General features: G+C 37.9%; 1 protein-coding gene across 1 annotated transcript in view; it reads left to right on the forward strand.

Moving 5' to 3' along the window:
• Positions 1-7,477: 7,477 nt before the first annotated feature.
• LOC121414433 (putative glutamate synthase [NADPH]) overlaps positions 7,478-20,015 on the forward strand; it is a 31,617-nt gene continuing 19,079 nt past the window's right edge. Inside the window, exons 1-4 of the mRNA XM_041607610.1 lie at positions 7,478-7,517; positions 7,967-8,183; positions 9,848-10,048; positions 18,994-19,174. Of these exons, the coding sequence (XP_041463544.1) occupies positions 7,510-7,517; positions 7,967-8,183; positions 9,848-10,048; positions 18,994-19,174 (607 nt within the window). The 5' untranslated portion in view covers positions 7,478-7,509. The remainder of the gene's footprint in view (positions 7,518-7,966; positions 8,184-9,847; positions 10,049-18,993; positions 19,175-20,015) is intronic.

Raw genomic sequence — 20,015 nt, forward strand, 5'->3', positions numbered from 1 at the left:
GGAGTATGGGAACAAAGATTAAAAATGCATATTCTAATGGGTGTAAACTGCATGTAGAGCAATTTTCGTCAGCCTTTGCAAATGTTGACAGTACTACTTCAGGGAAAGTGAAAGTAGGGGCTGTCGTCTGCAATTCATTCTGATCTGATTTAAATGGACCACAAGGAGCCATCGTTGAGCTCAAATTCTTATCAATGGCTAGATCCCATACAAAATCATTACATTCACACATATCTCTGACATTCCTTCTGGGAGATGTACAACAAAAGACAGGATAGGTTTTCTTGGCAAGTATTGTTTGCTTCAAATGTTGGAAAGTTTCAATCAATGATGTTTTGGGGGGCATCTTTTCTCTATTTTGATAACAGTCAATTTGACCTGATAGACTCCCTATCAGAGCCTCACATTCTAACGCCACCCAATTCCCAGTATTGCTTTCTTCCTTTTGTGTGCATGAAGCCTTTCCAGGAAGAAAGTCAACGCCCAACATCATTCTTCTAAAAAATGTCTCATGTACATTTTCACTGTAGGAAAAGAAAATGTATATTCCAGTATCTGTCCGAATTGCAGGTTTTATCTTAACATGCAGTGAACAATAACCATTTTCGTTTCTGTTTTTAAAAGTAAATCTGTTTTCTTGTTCAGGTGCTATATCAGACTTCCCATCTCTCAAACTGTAAAAAGGATGTCCCATCTCATGCTGTAGTGTGATTAGTGTACTGTTACATGGATATAGGAAATGGAAATGTACACTATTTCCTTCTAAGACAGTCTTTTGATGGTCTTGAGATGTGCACATGCCACATGTGACTAGGACAGTTAGTGTGAAAATCAATTGAAATTTCATTTTGAATTTTATTACAAATACAAAGTAAACTTGTGTAAAGTTCCTCTAGAATACAAAGATGGTTGAAATCAGTCGGGTCTGGCAGATTATCAGTCTCCAAAATGAAGGAAGATGTGAATTCTTGTACGGTACTTGCAAGTTCATCTGTTTGCGTCTTTAGGCTGATGTTTCCTTCAGGAAATCAGTCCTCTTCTGTGTTGGGTGTCGGCAGTATTTATTTTGACAAACTCTCTACAATGTAGGTGACTATTTCTTTCTGCATTGTTATCTGTGGCGGTCCATTAACTTGACTGTATTTCTTGATACCTTTAAACAACCTGTGTAACTGCACAGTACAGATTTCATTGAAGGGTTGCTGTGTGCTGTGTGGTTTCTGTAGAAATTAGAATTAAAAGCACTACAGTCACCACAAGCGTTCTGTATTTTCAATCTGAAACATGGGTGATAAATACTGTAGGCTTGTGTTATCCGGCTTTGAAAATCAGAGATGTAAGCCTTCAAAAAATTTCATTTGCATTTAAATCTTCCATCCATTCAAAAGAGATTTATGAAATTTATTTTGACCATCATGCTAAAATAATTACTTGATATAAATATGGATTTAAAAAATAGGGCTTTGGCTTAAATCTGTATCTTACACTACTAGTAGGATTTTGAAATTATTTGCTACATTTTGGCCACAATTTCAATTTAGTTTTGATCATTTTGTACATGCACTAATAATCAATACTGTCTTATAATAATTGTTGTACTCTGTTTTCTTGTTTACATGTAAATGAATGGGTAGGTAGATGTACTATCCGTGTACATTGTAACCTTTCCAATTGATGAACCGAGTCATTAGTAACAATAATTGCAAATTAAAAGATCATATCAGTATCACCTTACATCCCTGCTTATTACCCATATATGGTGTAAGGATTTTTTTAAGAACTTCTTTAAAATGAGCTGTTATTGCCACGTCATGATATTTCCAGTATTCACTCAGATCATGGACCTACTACTCTGTCAGAGTACCATAGTAGGTCCATGCTCAGAGTAATTCATAGATATTGATGCATAGATACTGAAAGATCTTTGTTTTTATTTCCATTGGTACAAAACTTTTATCAAGTTATAATGATACTTGTAGTTTTATACTCACAATTTTTTATTAATAGAAGTCCACGATTGTTTGCAGTTCTTTAATCTTTGTCACAAATATTCAAACTAGAACTTACTTCTTCCAATCTCTGGGTAAAACTTCTAGATCCTAGAAAAATCTCCCGCAGGTTGCACAATTTACAGCGTACAAAGTCTCCAAATTACAAGCTTCGATTTTCGCCAATGCAGATCCAAAGTTAATGATTAATTTAGATGTTTGTTGTTGCCAATTTGAAAGAGCATTGGTTCCTCGTCAGTCTACTGAGCAAAATGTGATGCATTGTTGATTATGATAGGCCATTTCATTTAGCAATTGATTGCTAGCCTTTGTGTGATCGGGCCTAGTACTGTAATTGTGCTCATTAATAATTGATATCATTCCAAAGGTCTTGATTGCTGATAATGTTACAGAACAATCCTGATTGTTTATGGCGCCCATTACTCATACATTTAAATCATTCCAAAGGCCTTGTTTTATCTTCAACAAGTTGTCACGTATAACAAGTCATGTTCTCACTGCTACAGCCCTGACAGAGCTCTTACGAAATACAGTGTTTTTTATATCAAGTCACATGTTGCACGTCCCCACTGTTCCATGAAGTGCCCTCTTGCCAAAACAGTGCTCTGATCGAAACATTCAGATGCTCATCCATAGATACATGTTTGATGACCTCATTTTAATATGCATTTTATTAAGGCCACGAGGGGAAAATAGCAAAATGATTATGAACTCCTCAAAAAAGTTTGGAAATCTGAGTTTGATCAATAATCCCTCCTTTGTTTTAGTAAATATCAATGTGTAATTAATATCAATGAATAGAACATTTAATACTCTTTAATATGATACCCTACATGATGTGATTATGGTACACATGGAGGTGCAGTGCCTTGAAATTAGGGGCAAGGTCAAAATTCAAAGTTGCTAAATGACACAATATTGAAAGTCATGTTCCTTTTTCCTTGGTGATGAGTGAGTTTCTCAGCTGTTTCTTTTGATTTTGATTGATAATTCCTCATTGGTTTTAGTAAATATCAATGTGTAATCAATATCAATGAATAGATCATTTAATTTTCATTATAATGATACCCTACATGATATGATTATGGTTCACATGGAGGTGCAGTGCCTTGAAATGTGGGGCAAGGTCAAATTTCAAAAGTTGCAAAATGACACAATATTGAAAGTAACTGTTCTTTTTTCCTTGGTGATGAGTGAGTTCCTCAGCAGTTCTTTTGTTTTCATGCATCTTAACATCAACATTAATATGGAAACAAACATTGCATGGATATTTCAAACCAGACTGAAACCATGTTATCTCACAGAACCATCACTACTCATTTCTATTGACACAGAAAAAGAATTCTGTATTGACCCTTCATGATTATACCTGCTAGTTTTGCAGCTTTTCAATTCAGACCTAAATCAAGGAATCCCGCTCTTTTCCGGATGGCATGATCATAACAAGTATGGTATCATTTTAGAATTAAATGATCTTTTGAGTGATATCAAATATGCACTGTGTAAAATTGGGAGTTGGGAGAAATTGAAGGCCAAACTCAGATTTCCGAACTTTTTTGCTCGTTTTGCAGACCTTATCCAACACTTTTGAATCCTGCTCTATTTGTGATGGCATGATCATAACAAGCATGGTATTATTTTAAAGAGAATTAAATTATCTTTTGAAAGATATCAAATATGCATTGTGTAAAATTGGGAGTTGGGAGAAATTAATGGCCATTGTATATTTCACGCATGCGCTATATACTGTTGAATACATGTATGCTGTCATATTCAATAGCAAATTTTGTACAGGAGCCTAAGGGATATTCTTCGGATTTCGGTCATTCTAGGGATACGCCCTCATACTGCACAGGATATTGATGCAAACCAATTTAATTTAATATATGGCTAAAATGCTTCATATAGATGATAATGCTCATTATTCCCATGATTGTGTATATGTATCTTTGTTAACATCCCTCTGAATGTTATCACATGTTTAAATACTGGTTCAGGCTTGTGGGTTTTTTTCTTGGACTTATCTTGGATTTATGCAAAAGAGAGAACTTGAATTCCAGAGATGAATAGATGATTCTAAATCTGAGCCTAAAAAGATTGAAGAATCATTTCATTTTAACAAAACTGTTCTGTATATTACCTCTTCAAAGAATTTCATAATAATTACTGCATGGGGCATATGAAATCATGACTTTTATATCAAAATTATGACTTATGAGCTTCTGGATTGCTACTTTTTACTGTTAAAGTTTGACAGCTATGGATTTAGTGATTTTTTTAAATCTAAAAAACCAAACTGGATGTTTTTGCTTTCACACAACAATTTTTTTTCAACAAGGACCAAACATGCTTTTAATTCCTTAAAAGTCTTGATCAGTATACATGTATTAGGAATCAACTTAGAAATTTTAAAATTCTTTCATATAATTTTCATTTCAATACTCAAATACATGTTCATCATGTGTCTAAATATTTTAAAAAGTATGATGGTGGGCCCCAAGTCTGCGCACCTAAAAATATGAGTTAAGATTTAACATGAATTTCTTCTTATTTCACAAAATCTTTCAGTTAATAATGTTTCTTATATTATTAAGAGTAAGTGTGCCAAATTTCTCATTAAAAATGGAAAAAAAATATAGGATTTTTCTAGAAAAAATCTTGGGCAGTCATTTTTAGATTGAAAAAAAATGATACCTCATGTCTGCGCACTCATTCACTTTGCACACGATTCGGGGATTTTGATGAGGAAGGCTGCATTTTGAGGCCGTCAAATGCAATGCCTTAAGTTCATTATTTTTCCATCATTTTGAGTTGGATGTTTTATGAATACCTGTCTATATTCCATGTGTAAAGTTTGAGCTCGTTGCGTATCTTCTTTTACTAGAATCTCACAGATACGCGTGTGCGCAGACAAGGGGGACTGCGTGGACTTGGGAGAACTTGCCATAATTATAAGGATTTAAATAAACTCTCCCTGTACATTATTATTTCTATTCTCCCAACACAGGCATCTTACAATATACTTGTAGAGATACTATGAATCATCATAAAGAGGCCTTTAGATTTTCTTTATTCCTGAATTTTTTACAGGCTTTTGAAAGGCATAGAGTGGCATATGCTGAACTACAAGGAGATATATCTACCAATCTTGAGGGTGGATCGTACCACTGGCGTGATGGTGGTGAGAAGCACGTCAACGACCCAGTCAGCATTGCCAATTTGCAGGATGCAGCACGGAACAAGAATCAGAATGCTTACACCAAGTTTGTAGAGTCACAGAAGGAATCAGTAAGTGTTTTAGATTTTAAGTAAATTGTTTTTGTCTCACCTGCATAGCAGAGTGAGACTATAGGCTCTGCTTTTCCGACGGCGGCGGCGTCAACATCAAATCTTAACCTGAGGTTAAGTTTTTGAAATGACATCATAACTTAGAACGTATATGGACCTAGTTCATAAAACTTGGCCATAAGGTTAATCAAGTATTACTGAACATCCTATTAGAGTTTCATGTCACATGACCAAGGTCAAAGGTCATTTATGGTCAATGAACTTAGACCATATTGGGGGAATCAACATCAAAATCTTAACCTGAGGTTAAGTTTTTGAAATGTCATCATAACTTAGAAAATATATGGACCTAGTTCATTAAACTTGGACATAAGGTCAATCATGTATCGCCAAACATCCTGCATGAGTTTCATGTCACATGACCAAGGTCAAAGGTCATTTAGGGTCAATGAACTTTGGCTGATTTGGGGGTATCTGTTGAATTACAATCAAAACTTTAAAAGTTTTTGGAGCTGATTCATGAAACTTGGACATAATAGTAATCAAGTATCACTGAACATCCTGTGCAAGTTTCAGGTCACATGATCAAGGTCAAAGGTCATTTAGGGTCAATGAACTTTGGCCGAATTGGGGGTATTTGTTGAATTACCATCATAACTTTGAAAGTATGTTGGTCTAGTTCATAAATCTTGGACATAAGAGTAATCAAGTATCACTGAACATCCTGTGCGCATTTTAGGTCACATGACCTAGGTCAAAGGTCAATGAACTTTGGCCATAATGGGGTATCTGTTGAATTACCATCATAACTTTGCAAGTTTATTGATCTGACTTTTGAAACTTGGACATAATAGTAATCAAGTATCCCTGAATATCCCATGCAAGTTTCAGGTCACATGATCAAGGTCAAAGGTCATGTGAGGTCAATGAATTTTGGCCACATTGGGGTATTTGTTGAATTACCATCCTATCTCTGTAAGTGTATTGGTCTAGTTCATAAAATGTGGACATAAGAGGAACCAAGTATCACTGAACATCTTGTGCGAGTTATAGTAGTTTTCAAAGTCAGCAATGCTGCTATGTTGAATCGCATGATGCAGGTGAGACGGCCAGAGGCATTCCACTTGTTACATCATATTCGTAATTAATACCTGGTGGATGTTTCATAAAGCTGTTCATAAGTTAAGAGTGAATTTAAGAATGGCTGATGAACCTTTTGTATGTGCTAAATAATCACAAAGGAACATTTAATGGTAGATACATGTATCATTTACCACAAGAGAGGATCACCAGTCGTTCTTAAAGTCACTCTCAACTGACGAACAGCTTTATAAAAGTTTCAAACGGCCAATTATTATGGTTACTTCGCCATTATGACAGCTACCATGGTAACAGTATTCAGCACCCAATCACAAGGTTTCCTTTGTATATTGTAGCTACAATGAGGGCACAGCTACCATACACATAGTCATAAATCTTTATGAAACAGGCTACAGGTGCCCAGCACGCTGTAACAGAAAGGTTTGTGATTCATTTATTTTAAAGAGCAATTCTGATGGGTGATCTTCCTAGTAAGTCTACAAAGCAAAATGCGCATGCAACAATGGTCTTTATAGGTCATTTCACGTAACGATTAATCCATAACCTTAGTGTTATAGGGCCCAAGTCTCACCTAAACTTATTCGAATTGGTGCTTAGAATGTTTTTGGTTGTTCCAAATTACACAAGATGGGATGAGCAACCACAAATTAAGTGATGTTAGAATGCTCATCCACTTGTCTTTTAACCTTGTAGATGAAGTAGGGATTAACCCATGTATGATAAGACCCAACGGAAAGTAGACCAAGTGGTTGTAGGCCAATCAATAATTTACCTTTCTTTTTGCCCTAGGTTCGTATGTGTACCCTGAGAGGTCAGTTGGAGATGGTACCGAGCGATGAGCCTCTGGACCTATCATTGGTGGAAGAAGCTGCTTCTATCGTCAAGAGGTTCAACACAGGGGCCATGAGCTTTGGTAGTCTTTCCATAGAGGCACATAGCACACTGGCTAAGGCAATGAACAGGTTAGTGGGTCTTCTTTGATTTACTTGATTGACCTTCAGAACAAAGGCTCAAGGTTCTAAAATCTGTTTCTATTGCCAAGAGGCACAACACTCGTGCCATGAGATTTGGTAGTCTTTCCATAGAGGCACATAGCACTCTGGCGAAAGCCATGAACAGGTTGGTGGGTCTTCTTTGGTTTACTTGATTGACCTTCAGACCAAAGGCTCAAGGTTCTAAAATCTGTTTCTATTGCCGAGAGGCACAACACTCGTGCCATGAGCTTTGGTAGTGTTTCCTAGAGAGGCACACAGCACACTGGCTAAGGCCATGAACAGCCATGAGATTAGCTCTTCTTTGCTTCAAGTGCTTGACCTTTTGACCAAAGGCTAAAGGTTCTAGTAACTAATTCTAGCAAGAGATTCAACACTGGTGCTATGAACTTGGGTAGTCTTTCCTAGATGCACACAGCACACTAAGGAAATTAGCAGGTAAATGCTCTTCTTTGCTTCATTAACTTGACCAACAAACCAAAGGATTTTACTTGGTAAATTTGTCACTGATTTTTGCAATTGATTAAGTAGGTTTCATGTTCAGGAAGATATCCCTTCTTGCCCCCCCCCTTTCAGAATTGGTGCTAAGAGTAACACAGGAGAAGGTGGAGAGACGGAAGACCGTTACCTGCACACCGATGACCCCTTGGACAACACCCGGTCGGCCATCAAGCAGGTAGCCTCTGGAAGGTTTGGTGTAACCAGCTCCTACCTGGCCCATTCTGATGACTTACAGATTAAGATGGCCCAAGGAGCCAAGCCTGGAGAAGGTGGGGAACTTCCAGGATATAAGGTAAGGCTGGAAGGTTCAGTTAAAGAGAACTGAAGAATAAAGATTAAAATACAATATTCCTGGGCAGTTCCTTGATTTGTGGGCATCCAACTCTTCTGTATGTGGGACCTTGGAAGTGACTTGTCTCCATTTTGTTTTTTCGTTTTTGTCTCACCTGCGAAGCAGAGTGAGACTATAGGCGCCGCTTTTCCGACGGCGGCGGCGGCGGCGGCGTCAACATCAAATCTTAACCTGAGGTTAAGTTTTTGAAATGACATCATAACTTAAAAGTATATGGACCTAGTTCATGAAACTTGGCCATAAGGTTAATGAAGTATTACTGAACATCCTATTAAAGTTTCATGTCACATGACCAAGGTCAAAGGTCATTTAGGGTCAATGAACTTAGACCATGTTGGAGGAATCAACATTGAAATCTTAACCTGAGGTTAAGTTTTTGAAATGTCATCATAACTTAGAAAATATATGGACCTAGTTCATGAAACTTGGACATAAGGTTAATCAAGTATCACTGAACATCCTGCATGAGTTTCACGTCACATGACCAAGGTCAAAGGTCATTTAGGGTCAATGAACTTTGGCCGAATTGGGGATATCTGTTGAATTCCCATCATAACTTTGAAAGTTTATGGATCTGATTCATGAAACATGGACATAATAGTAATCAAGCATCACTGAACATTTTGTGCAAGTTTCAGGTCTCATGATTAAGGTCAAAGGTCATTTAGGGTCAATGAACTTTGGCCGAATCGGGGGTATCTGTTGAATTACCATCATAACTTTGAAAGTTTATTAGTCTAGTTCATTAAACTTGGACATATGAGTAATCAAATATCACTGAACATCCTGTGCGCGTTTCAGGTCACATGACTAAGGTCAAAGGTCAATGAACTTTGGCCGAATTGGGTGTATCTGTAGAATTACCATCAAAACTTTGAAAGTTTATGGATCTGATTCATGAAACTTGTACATAAGAGTAATCAAGTATCACTGAACATCCTGTGCGAGTTTCAGGTCACATGATCAAGGTCAAAGGTCATGTAAGGTCAATGAACTTTGGCCATGTTGGGTTTTTTTGTTGAATAACCATCATATCTCTGTAAGTTTATTGGTCTAGTTCATAAAAAGTGGACATAAGAGTAACCATGTATCACTGAACATCTTGTGCGAGTTAGAGTAGTATTCAAAGTCAGCACTGCTACTATTTTGAACCGCGTGATGCAGGTGAGACGGCCAGAGGCATTCCACTTGTTTTTAGTTGATATAATAAACTTTAATAGTCTTAATTATCAAGGCTTGAACAGTGAGTGAAAGAATGGAGAAGAATGAGAAATGAGAGTTGGATGTACAAAAATGTTGAATGCCCACCTTTGATATTCCATTGACTTTGTTAAAAGCAAACACTGATTTTCTTGGTGTGGGAATTTGACACAGAGCAACTGGCTCAGTAGCGATCTTCATGCATTTTGCTAACTTCACTAGTGTACCTTGAAATCTGTGTCAGGGACCCTGGGGAAGTGGGGAAGGAGTGAGCAGGTGACCCTTTCATATCGCTTTCTCTCTCCAACTTTTTTTGGGGGAGGGTGTCATTTGAAGTTCATCCCTTTACTTGTGGATATACAAGTGACTACCGTACCTTACATATTCATTCTTCTCCATCTCAGGTCACTGAGGACATTGCCTCCACCCGTTACTCCATCCCTGGGGTGGGGCTGGTGTCCCCTCCCCCTCACCACGACATCTACTCCATTGAGGACCTTGCTGAGCTCATCTACAACCTCAAGTGCTCCAACCCAGAGGCTAGGATCAGTGTCAAGTTGGTGTCGGAGGTTGGCGTAGGGGTCGTAGCTGCTGGGGTAGCCAAGGTAAGTCTTGCTTTGCGGAACTGATCTCCCACTTCTTTTTAACTCGAAACCATAAAGGTAATGAGTTGATCTTGTAATTTAATATGTGGCCCAATGTTTGAAGATAACCTTAAGACAAACAGATGCATCATGCCTTGGTAGTAAAATTTTGACATAGACGTAGGGGTGTCGCCGAGTCCCTGCCAAGGTAGGTAACCTTGCTTTGGGGAACTAGCCTCGCACCTTTGATGATTACCAGAGAAAAGCAATTGGACTCATTATTTCATCAAGATAATGAAGTTCTGACAGTTTTAAGTTAAACTTTAAGTTCTTAGGGATAAAAACTTTAGGCACGTCATCAAAAATCCCCTATGCGTCGCTACCCGTCGCGACGCAAAAACAGGATGTAAATTCAATGCCCCGTCGCCCCTCGTCGCTTCCCGTCGAAGTCCGTCTGCTTTTTATTCAGCCGAGGCAGTTTATTGATTGGTTTCGGGACGCCCTGCGACGGCCCAATTAACGCCACTAATCCAATACATCGCAACCCGGATGTGAACCTCAATCCCGCTTCAACTATTTTTCTGATCGGGAAGACGGCTTGTCGTGCGTGCGCAATATATACTTCCATTCTGATCGCTTCTGCACGAATCTTTTCTTGATTTATGTATTTCCTTCCTTCTCAATTTGTTTTTATATCAACAAGTGCTTTTCCCTTTCCGACTTTGTTGGAAAGTTAACGATTATTTTGAAAAACGGTGTTCGACAGCTTTAATTCGATCGAACATCGATGCATCGAATTTTGAAGGCGGAGAAAATTGGGTCAATTTTTTTTGCTCCGGCGTCGTCGCGTCGATGCGGCTATGCACGCATGAGCTGCATGCATATGCACTGACGGTATGCGCTGGCCGGGTGAGCGTTGCACAAGCAGATGACAGAGCAAAGTTCTTTTGTATTTTCCATGATAACAAAACACAAAAAAGGCCGGGGACCAATGTAGAATTCTTCCCGAATTCTTCTCAAAATATCTCCAACAATTATATTTGCAGATGACAACATATAAGTTTAAAATGAAACAATATTTAAGACATGAATCACGCAGAGTCGATCCGAAAGATTTTACTCACTCTCACGAAACAACAGGCGTGCTTGTCAGCGCCAGCAAACAAGTGCAAACAGCGGAGAGCGCTGTAACTTGCCTGAGATTGTGTAGTTGGATCCAAAATGTGCTCCAAATAAATTGATGGGAATAAATATGTAATCTTCTGTGGATGGTCATTTGGATTGCTATTCAATGTTGATATAAAGATTGTGAGGAAAGATTGTGGAATATGAGTTATGACGATGTTCGAGAATTAATCCTGATAATGACAATCCATTTTTTTTTAAACAAGAGCATGCGATCGAAATAAATATAAATGTCTCGGATCGAGCCCTAAATTCATATCAGTTATAATTACGATTTAATAAGATTTTATGGTCATACTAAGAATATTGACGATGTCATGCAGCAAAGTATGTTATGTTCATATGGAAGAATTAATACTGGCATGTTTTTTTTTTTTATTGACGACGTCAGCAGAGTTTGTTATGTTCATATGGCAGAATTATTTTCATTCCATCTCTGGACGTCTCTTCTTAATTCCGAGCTCCGAGAAAAGAAGCAAAATGCGCATGCGTGTTCGATGACGTATGGCATATTTCCATTCAAGAAATCAGAGCCCAAAGTTGGGCACAAACTAGCTTCAAATTGATGGGGGAAAAATATCAAAAGCAATTTTCTCTGTTTTGTCATGTAAAATGTTATTATTTGGTGATATTACGATTTTGAAAAGAGTTTCTGCATGGAGACAATGTTCGAGAATCAATCATGACGTGATAATCATTTTTTCAGGTGCACTCAAGTCGATCGTCATATTATGATGTCCTCCATTGAAAATTGAAACGAAATACAAACGTTTCACCAGGGTGACCAGATTTCTCAAAATGAAATACGGGACAATCGACAAACAAAGATACGCAAAGAAGGCTACACAGTGTTAGACTTGTGAAAAAATATAAAGAATTGGAAGGGAAGGTGAACGAAAGAATGAAGGAGAGAAAGAAAAGAAATGAATTGAGAGGAAAGAAAAAATGAAGGGGAATTAAATGAAGGAAAAATAAAAGAAATTTAGAATAAAAAAAAAGGTTTCCGTCAAATTATTGTTAAATATTACGATTAAATAATGTTCTATGGTCATGATATTAATATTGTTCTTGAGAGCAAGATTTATTTCACGTTGATCGCGTCAATTTCCCGCCATTTTCTGGTTTGATTAAAGAACAGTACTGCGCATGCACGATCGATGGCGATGACCATTAATATTCATGAATTCATCTGCATGAATTATCTCGGCACGAGAAGACGAGTAAGACTCTAAATATGATCGAAATAAACTTCAAAGTAGTGATGAATAGCTATAGGCAGGCATAATTACACAATCGGTTTCATTTTTTGGGGGAAACAAATCAAGTATTGAGTAGTAGTCAAGTTGGACATTACTGATATTTTGATGATTGATTGTTGTGAACCAAACGAATCGGCCGAAGTATTTTTTTTTTCCATCCACCGTTTTTGCAAACTCAGGCTTACAAATAATACTTCTTCCGAGATAGTAAGCGTGTGTTCTGCCAGGTATATGAAATTAATTTGACATCACAAGCAACTCGAACGAACTTTAATAACGGTAATGTCAAAGTGATCAGGCATTAATTTGGGATGGTGATTGCATATACTGCATTTTAGTTAAAAAGTTTCCAGACTTTTTTTAAAAGTTACGTAAATCGTATTTTATACAGGATAGTAGAGAATTCATTCTGCCAGGCAAAGCAACCTGAACGATTTTTAATGAATGTCCGAACGATCGGACATTAATTTGGGATGATGATTGAGTCTATTCCATTGTAGTAGTGTTCCGACATTGTTGGAAAGCTACCTAAATCATATTTTATACAGGATAGTAGGGAATTCACTTTGCCAGGTATAGCAACTTGAACGATTTTCAATTAATGTCCGAACGACCGGACATTAATTTAGAATGATTGCGTCTATTCCATTGTAGTATAGTGTAAGCGTTCCGACTCTATTGGAAAGTTACGTAAATCATATCTTATACGGGATAGTAGAGAATTCATTCTGCCAGGTATACGAAAGTACTTTCATATCGCTATAGCAACTGGAACGATTTTCAATAAATGTCTAATAAATCGGGCATTATTTGGGATGATAATTGAGTCTTCCATTTAGTATAGCTTTCCGACTTTGTTGGAAAGTTAGGTAAAATGTTATGAAATTATATTTTTAAACCAATGTTGAAACCAACAATTGAGAAATAAATTTGCTCATTAATAATTGCCCAGAATATATATATTACCATGATTACCAACATGCATTACATAACACAGTGGACAGTATGTTGCCATTCATTTTAAGTGTGTTGAGATGTATTTAGGGTGGCGGGTGTTCTCAACCGCCGTCGATCGCGCCGAAATTTGGCACGCACAAGCATCACACATTACCCCTACCAGCCATTGACAATATATATATAATTTTGTTGAATCATTATAAAGGAAACATTACTTGCATAATATATATTAACACCCAATTTCACGTAAGATGTTTATGTCAGTTTTGGAATATAATTTATAGCTTTGGCAAAGAAAAAGGGTATTTTTTTTATTATGCAATTATATGATTTTATAATTTTTTTTATGTATATTTATTTTATTTCATCCTTGTATTTCAATGTTTTATTAACAATGGAAATTATAATAGACTATTCAGCAGCTGAAATCAATCGCAATTTAATTACGCAGACCAATTAGAATGAGAATTGAACCCATTCTGGTTTTGTACTACATAAGCATGTTCTCAAGTCTTTACCGGGCTGAGAATATATCAATTTAAATAGAGTAAAATTCACAAAGTAAAATGCTGAAAATTTCATCAAAATTGGATAACAAATAATGAAAATAACGAAGTTATTGAATTTTAAAGTTTAGAAATATCCTGTGAAAAGAGTTATATGCACATCGTCATTAATATTCATACTCGAGTCTATCAGTGGACGATATAATTAAGGAGAGGGTGGGTGGTTTGGTAATAAAATACATGTTAGTTCTATATAGATTTTGAACATGTTCGTAATAAAGCCATGCCTTTACGGAGCTTTCCGGCTTCTATTCACGAGAGTATCAATCAAGTTGCGGTGGGGGACAGTAGCGGACCGTGACCCGGAGGAGACAAAGCATTGGGGGGGGGGCACTTCATTGTCTGTGAACAATGCTGTGCCCCCCGTGCTTTGTCTCCTCCGGATCACGGTCCGCCACTGGGTGGGGATAACGGACTATCAAAGAATATCTGTCGTCTTTACGTGATGAATGGAATGGCAATACCGAGGGATCGTGCATAATGTTCATTAAAACATGCCTTTGCGGAGCTAATATCGGTTTTTATTCACGGGAGTAAGCGAGTTGGGGTGGGGATTACAGATTATCAAAGAATGTCGTCTTCGTGCGTTTAGATGAAAAGATTGACAATGCCAGGGAATTGATAAACGCAGGGGATGAACAATAGCTTGAGATTTGCTCTTTGCAGGGTCAAGTGACCCATATTTTTAGGCCCAAAGCATTTTTAATATTCAATGTATACTAATATTTATCCGTTTCTCCGTATTTAATATTAATGCGTGTTTTACTCAATATAACTCCCATTTTATTGTAACGGAAATACTCATACACTGGTAGACGCGCATTTAGCTGATTTCGAGTCGTTGATAAATAGAAACTTTAACATACTTTTCCAAATTGATAAGTAAGAAAAGGGAAGTTTAACCATATAACGAATTCCCCAACATAATTGTTTTATAATCGAACCCTATTTTCAGCGTGCTTAATTCTTCTCCAAGGGCCTCATTCAAAGAGGATAAATTATATGGGGTATAACAATAAAGACAACTTCTCCTTTATATTATGGAAAGTATTCTTATTTAGTATCCACTTTAATTATCGAAGGAGTACAAAATGAAAATAATCTTGAAAGAAAAAAATAACAATGGAGTAGGCTGAACGGGGAAAGGTTCATTTTTAATTCAAATAAATTCAGTCCTTAGACATGCACCTGAATTATTGTATACAATGTTATACATATTTTCATTGTACTGTCACTTAGAAAACAAAGTAAAATGTGTAAGAAAATCGAATTCAGGGTAGATTCCGATAGTTATAACAAACATTATAATTATCTGATATATTTTTATACCATTTTAGATAATACATATACTTTTTATTCAAATTCAGATATATATAGGTAAGCAATGTCGGGGAGTAAATAGCGTCGACGACGGTAAGTACGCAGACATCGGAATATAATCTATGACCACGGAAAGGATGTCGAGGTAAGAAATATGATGACCAAGATAAAAATAATATAAATGACTACAGAATGAGCTCCGTGGGAGGTTAGCGATGACGGGAAGTAAATAGCGCCGACGGCGGGAAGTACTTCGACATCGGAAAGTAATCTATGACCACGGAAAGGATGTCGAGGTAAGAAATGTGATGACCAAGATAAAAATAATATAAATGACTACAGAATGCGCTCCGTGGGTGGTTAGCGATGACGGGAAATAAATAGCGCCGACGGCGGGAAGTACTTCGACATCGGAATTTAATCTATGACCACGGAAAGGATGTAGAGTTAAGAAATATGATGCCCAAGATAAAAATAATATAAATGAGTACAGAATGCGCTCCGTGGGAGGTTAGCGATGACGGGAAATAAATAGCGCCGACGGCGGGAAGTACTTCGACATCGGAATTTAATCTATGACCACGGAAAGGATGTCGAGGTAAGAAATATGATGACCAAGATAAAAATAATATAAATGACTACAGAATGAGCTCCGTGGGAGGTTAGCGATGACGGGAAGTAAATAGCGCCGACGGCGGGAAGTACTTCGACATCGGAAAGTAATCTATGACCACGGAAAGGATGTCGAGGTAAGAAATGTGATGACCAAGATAAAAATAATATAAATGACTACAGAATGCGCTCCGTGGGTGGTTAGCGATGACGGGAAATAAATAGCGCCGACGGCGGGAAGTACTTCGACATCGGAATTTAATCTATGACCATGGAAAGGATGTCGAGGTAAGAAATATGATGACCAAGATAAAAATAATATAAATGACTACAGAATGCGCTCCGTGGGAGGTTAGCGATGACGGGAAATAAATAGCGCCGACGGCGGGAAGTACTTCGACATCGGAATTTAATCTATGACCACGGAAAGGATGTCGAGGTAAGAAATATGATGACCAAGATAAAAATAATTTAAATGACTACAGAATGCGCTCCGTGGGTGGTTAGCGACGTCGGGGAGTAAATAGCGTCGACGACGGTAAGTACGCAGACATCGGAATATAATCTATGACCACGGAAAGGATGTCGAGGTAAGAAATATGATGACCAAGATAAAAATAATATAAATGACTACAGAATGAGCTCCGTGGGTGGTTAGCGATGACGGGAAGTAAATAGCGCCGACGGCGGGAAGTACTTCGACATCGGAATTTAATCTATGACCACGGAAAGGATGTCGAGGTAAGAAATATGATGACCAAGATAAAAATAATTTAAATGACTACAGAATGCGCTCCGTGGGTGGTTAGCGACGTCGGGGAGTAAATAGCGTCGACGACGGTAAGTACGCAGACATCAGAATATAATCTATGACCACGGAAAGGATGTCGAGGTAATAATATGATGCCCAAGATAAAAATAATATAAATGAGTACAGAATGCGCTCCGTGGGTGGTTAGCGACGTCGGGGAGTAAATAGCGTCGACGACGGTAAGTACGCAGACATCGGAATATAATCTATGACCACGGAAAGGATGTCGAGGTAAGAAATGTGATGACCAAGATAAAAATAATATAAATGACTACAGAATGCGCTCCGTGGGTGGTTAGCGATGACGGGAAATAAATAGCGCCAACGGCGGGAAGTACTTCGACATCGGAATTTAATCTATGACTAGCATACATGGAAAGGATGTCGAGGTAAGAAATATGATGACCAAGATAAAAATAATATAAATGACTACAGAATGCGCTCCGTGGGAGGTTAGCGATGACGGGAAATAAATAGCGCCGACGGCGGGAAGTACTTCGACATCGGAATTTAATCTATGACCACGGAAAGGATGTCGAGGTAAGAAATATGATGACCAAGATAAAAATAATATAAATGACTACAGAATGAGCTCCGTGGGTGGTTAGCGATGACGGGAAGTAAATAGCGCCGACGGCGGGAAGTACTTCGACATCGGAATTTAATCTATGACCACGGAAAGGATGTCGAGGTAAGAAATATGATGACCAAGATAAAAATAATTTAAGTGACTACAGAATGAGCTCCGTGGGTGGTTAGCGACGTCGGGGAGTAAATAGCGTCGACGACGGTAAGTACGCAGACATCGGAATATAATCTATGACCACGGAAAGGATGTCGAGGTAAGAAATGTGATGCCCAAGATAAAAATAATATAAATGAGTACAGAATGCGCTCCGTGGGTGGTTAGCGACGTCGGGGAGTAAATAGCGTCGACGACGGTAAGTACGCAGACATCGGAATATAATCTATGACCACGGAAAGGATGTCGAGGTAAGAAATGTGATGACCAAGATAAAAATAATATAAATGAGTACAGAATGCGCTCCGTGGGTGGTTAGCGACGTCGGGGAGTAAATAGCGTCGACGACGGTAAGTACGCAGACATCGGAATATAATCTATGACCACGGAAAGGATGTCGAGGTAATAATATGATGCCCAAGATAAAAATAATATAAATGAGTACAGAATGCGCTCCGTGGGTGGTTAGCGACGTCGGGGAGTAAATAGCGTCGACGACGGTAAGTACGCAGACATCGGAATATAATCTATGACCACGGAAAGGATGTCGAGGTAAGAAATGTGATGACCAAGATAAAAATAATATAAATGACTACAGAATGAGCTCCGTGGGAGGTTAGCGATGACGGGAAATAAATAGCGCCGACGGCGGGAAGTACTTCGACATCGGAAAGTAATCTATGACCACGGAAAGGATGTCGAGGTAAGAAATGTGATGACCAAGATAAAAATAATATGACTACAGAATGCGCTCCGTGGGTGGTTAGCGATGACGGGAAATAAATAGCGCCGACGGCGGGAAGTACTTCGACATCGGAATTTAATCTATGACCACGGAAAGGATGTCGAGGTAAGAAATATGATGACCAAGATAAAAATAATGTAACTACAGAATACGCTCCGTGGGTGATAAGCGATGTCGGGGAGTAAAGAGCGCCGACGGCGGTATATAATCTATGTCGCATTTATATGATGAAATCGTTTATTTCATATAAAAATCGCAATTAATGCAAAAAAAAGGCATGCCTGTGCAAAAAATAGATATATGCAATCACGTTCGCTTCACGCAACCCGGATGTTGTTAGCAGTCTTATCGATCCGTCATTGTTATTTGCGACGAAGCGAGACGCTCCAATTAGCGAGTCGGCAAGATAAAAGGATGTAACGGGAAGGGATATCACCCAAAATGAATGGGAAAAGGGGGGTCGTCGGGTTGCGTCGGCTCTCGTCGCTCCCCGTCTGGAATCAGACCCGGATCTTGATATTCCGTCGCGACGAGTAGCGACGCATAAGGGATTTTTGATGACGTGCCTTAGTAAACAGAGTTTGAGCAAAAATTTGCAACCTGATTAACAAATGCGGGCATTACCATCTATTGTACCTTATAAAAGGGTGGTGAGTCCCCATCTAATACACATGTAGGACATCTTAGCAAGATTAATCTTTGTATTGACTGATGACAACACTCTATGTACTACACGCTAAAGCTTTCTCAAATATTACATTGTTTATAGGGTAAGGCTGAACACATCACCATCTCTGGTCACGACGGAGGAACGGGAGCTAGCACATGGACAGGAATCAAACATGCTGGGTTACCATGGGAACTCGGAATAGCAGAGACTCATCAGACATTGGTTCTAAACAACCTGAGGTCAAGGGTCGTCTTGCAGACCGATGGCCAGCTGAGGACAGGTGAGTGGTTGTATAAGGGGAAAAACAACAACCCTGTATATATGATTAAGCATTTACATGTAACATGTTATATTTTAAAAACCGACTTTATATTTGAGTCTAAAAATATAGATGAATTTCAATGAAAATGAATGGTCAAAATTTGAATATCTGAGCTAAAACTGTGTCAATCACCAACCTATGTACATGTAAATTTGATTTATTGTTTCACATTCCACAAAAACATACATCTTGAACACAATTATGAAAACATGATGACAAAAAATACATTGTTGTAGTATTTAACAAGGAATTACAATTACGTGAAATATGAGGAACCTATTAAAAAGCAAAGCTTGTAGACGTATAGGTTCCCAGAAGAAAATAATCAAGGAGTAAAAACTCCTAAGCGAGATAAATCAAATGAAAAATAATCAATACATTATAAAGAGTTCTACATGATAGTCACTTGAGCAAGGCGCTTATCACACCCACAGGACAGGTGTAATAAATCTTGAAGATTATTCTGTTTCCCAAAGATAATTTTTTTTTAATATTCATATATTCAGACAGCATATTGTTACCTTCATATGTTCTTCATGTTGGCAAATCAAATTGCTACTGATTAACAAAAGATCATTATGATAATAACTGAATATTTAGAGGCCCTATAAACAAGAAGCACCCTAGCATTTACAAAGTATGACAGGTGATAAGTACATTTGCGATAACATTATAAACACAATCTGTTTGGAAAGAAATTATGTGGATTAAATCACAAATTCATAGCTAAATTTCCTGATTCGTAATCAGTAAAAATTGCAAGGAATTTGGTAAGCTGTCTAGATTTGCAAAACCCCAG

This window comes from Lytechinus variegatus, chromosome 4 (assembly GCF_018143015.1).
Source record: "Lytechinus variegatus isolate NC3 chromosome 4, Lvar_3.0, whole genome shotgun sequence".
Classification (NCBI taxonomy): Eukaryota; Metazoa; Echinodermata; class Echinoidea; order Temnopleuroida; family Toxopneustidae; genus Lytechinus; species Lytechinus variegatus.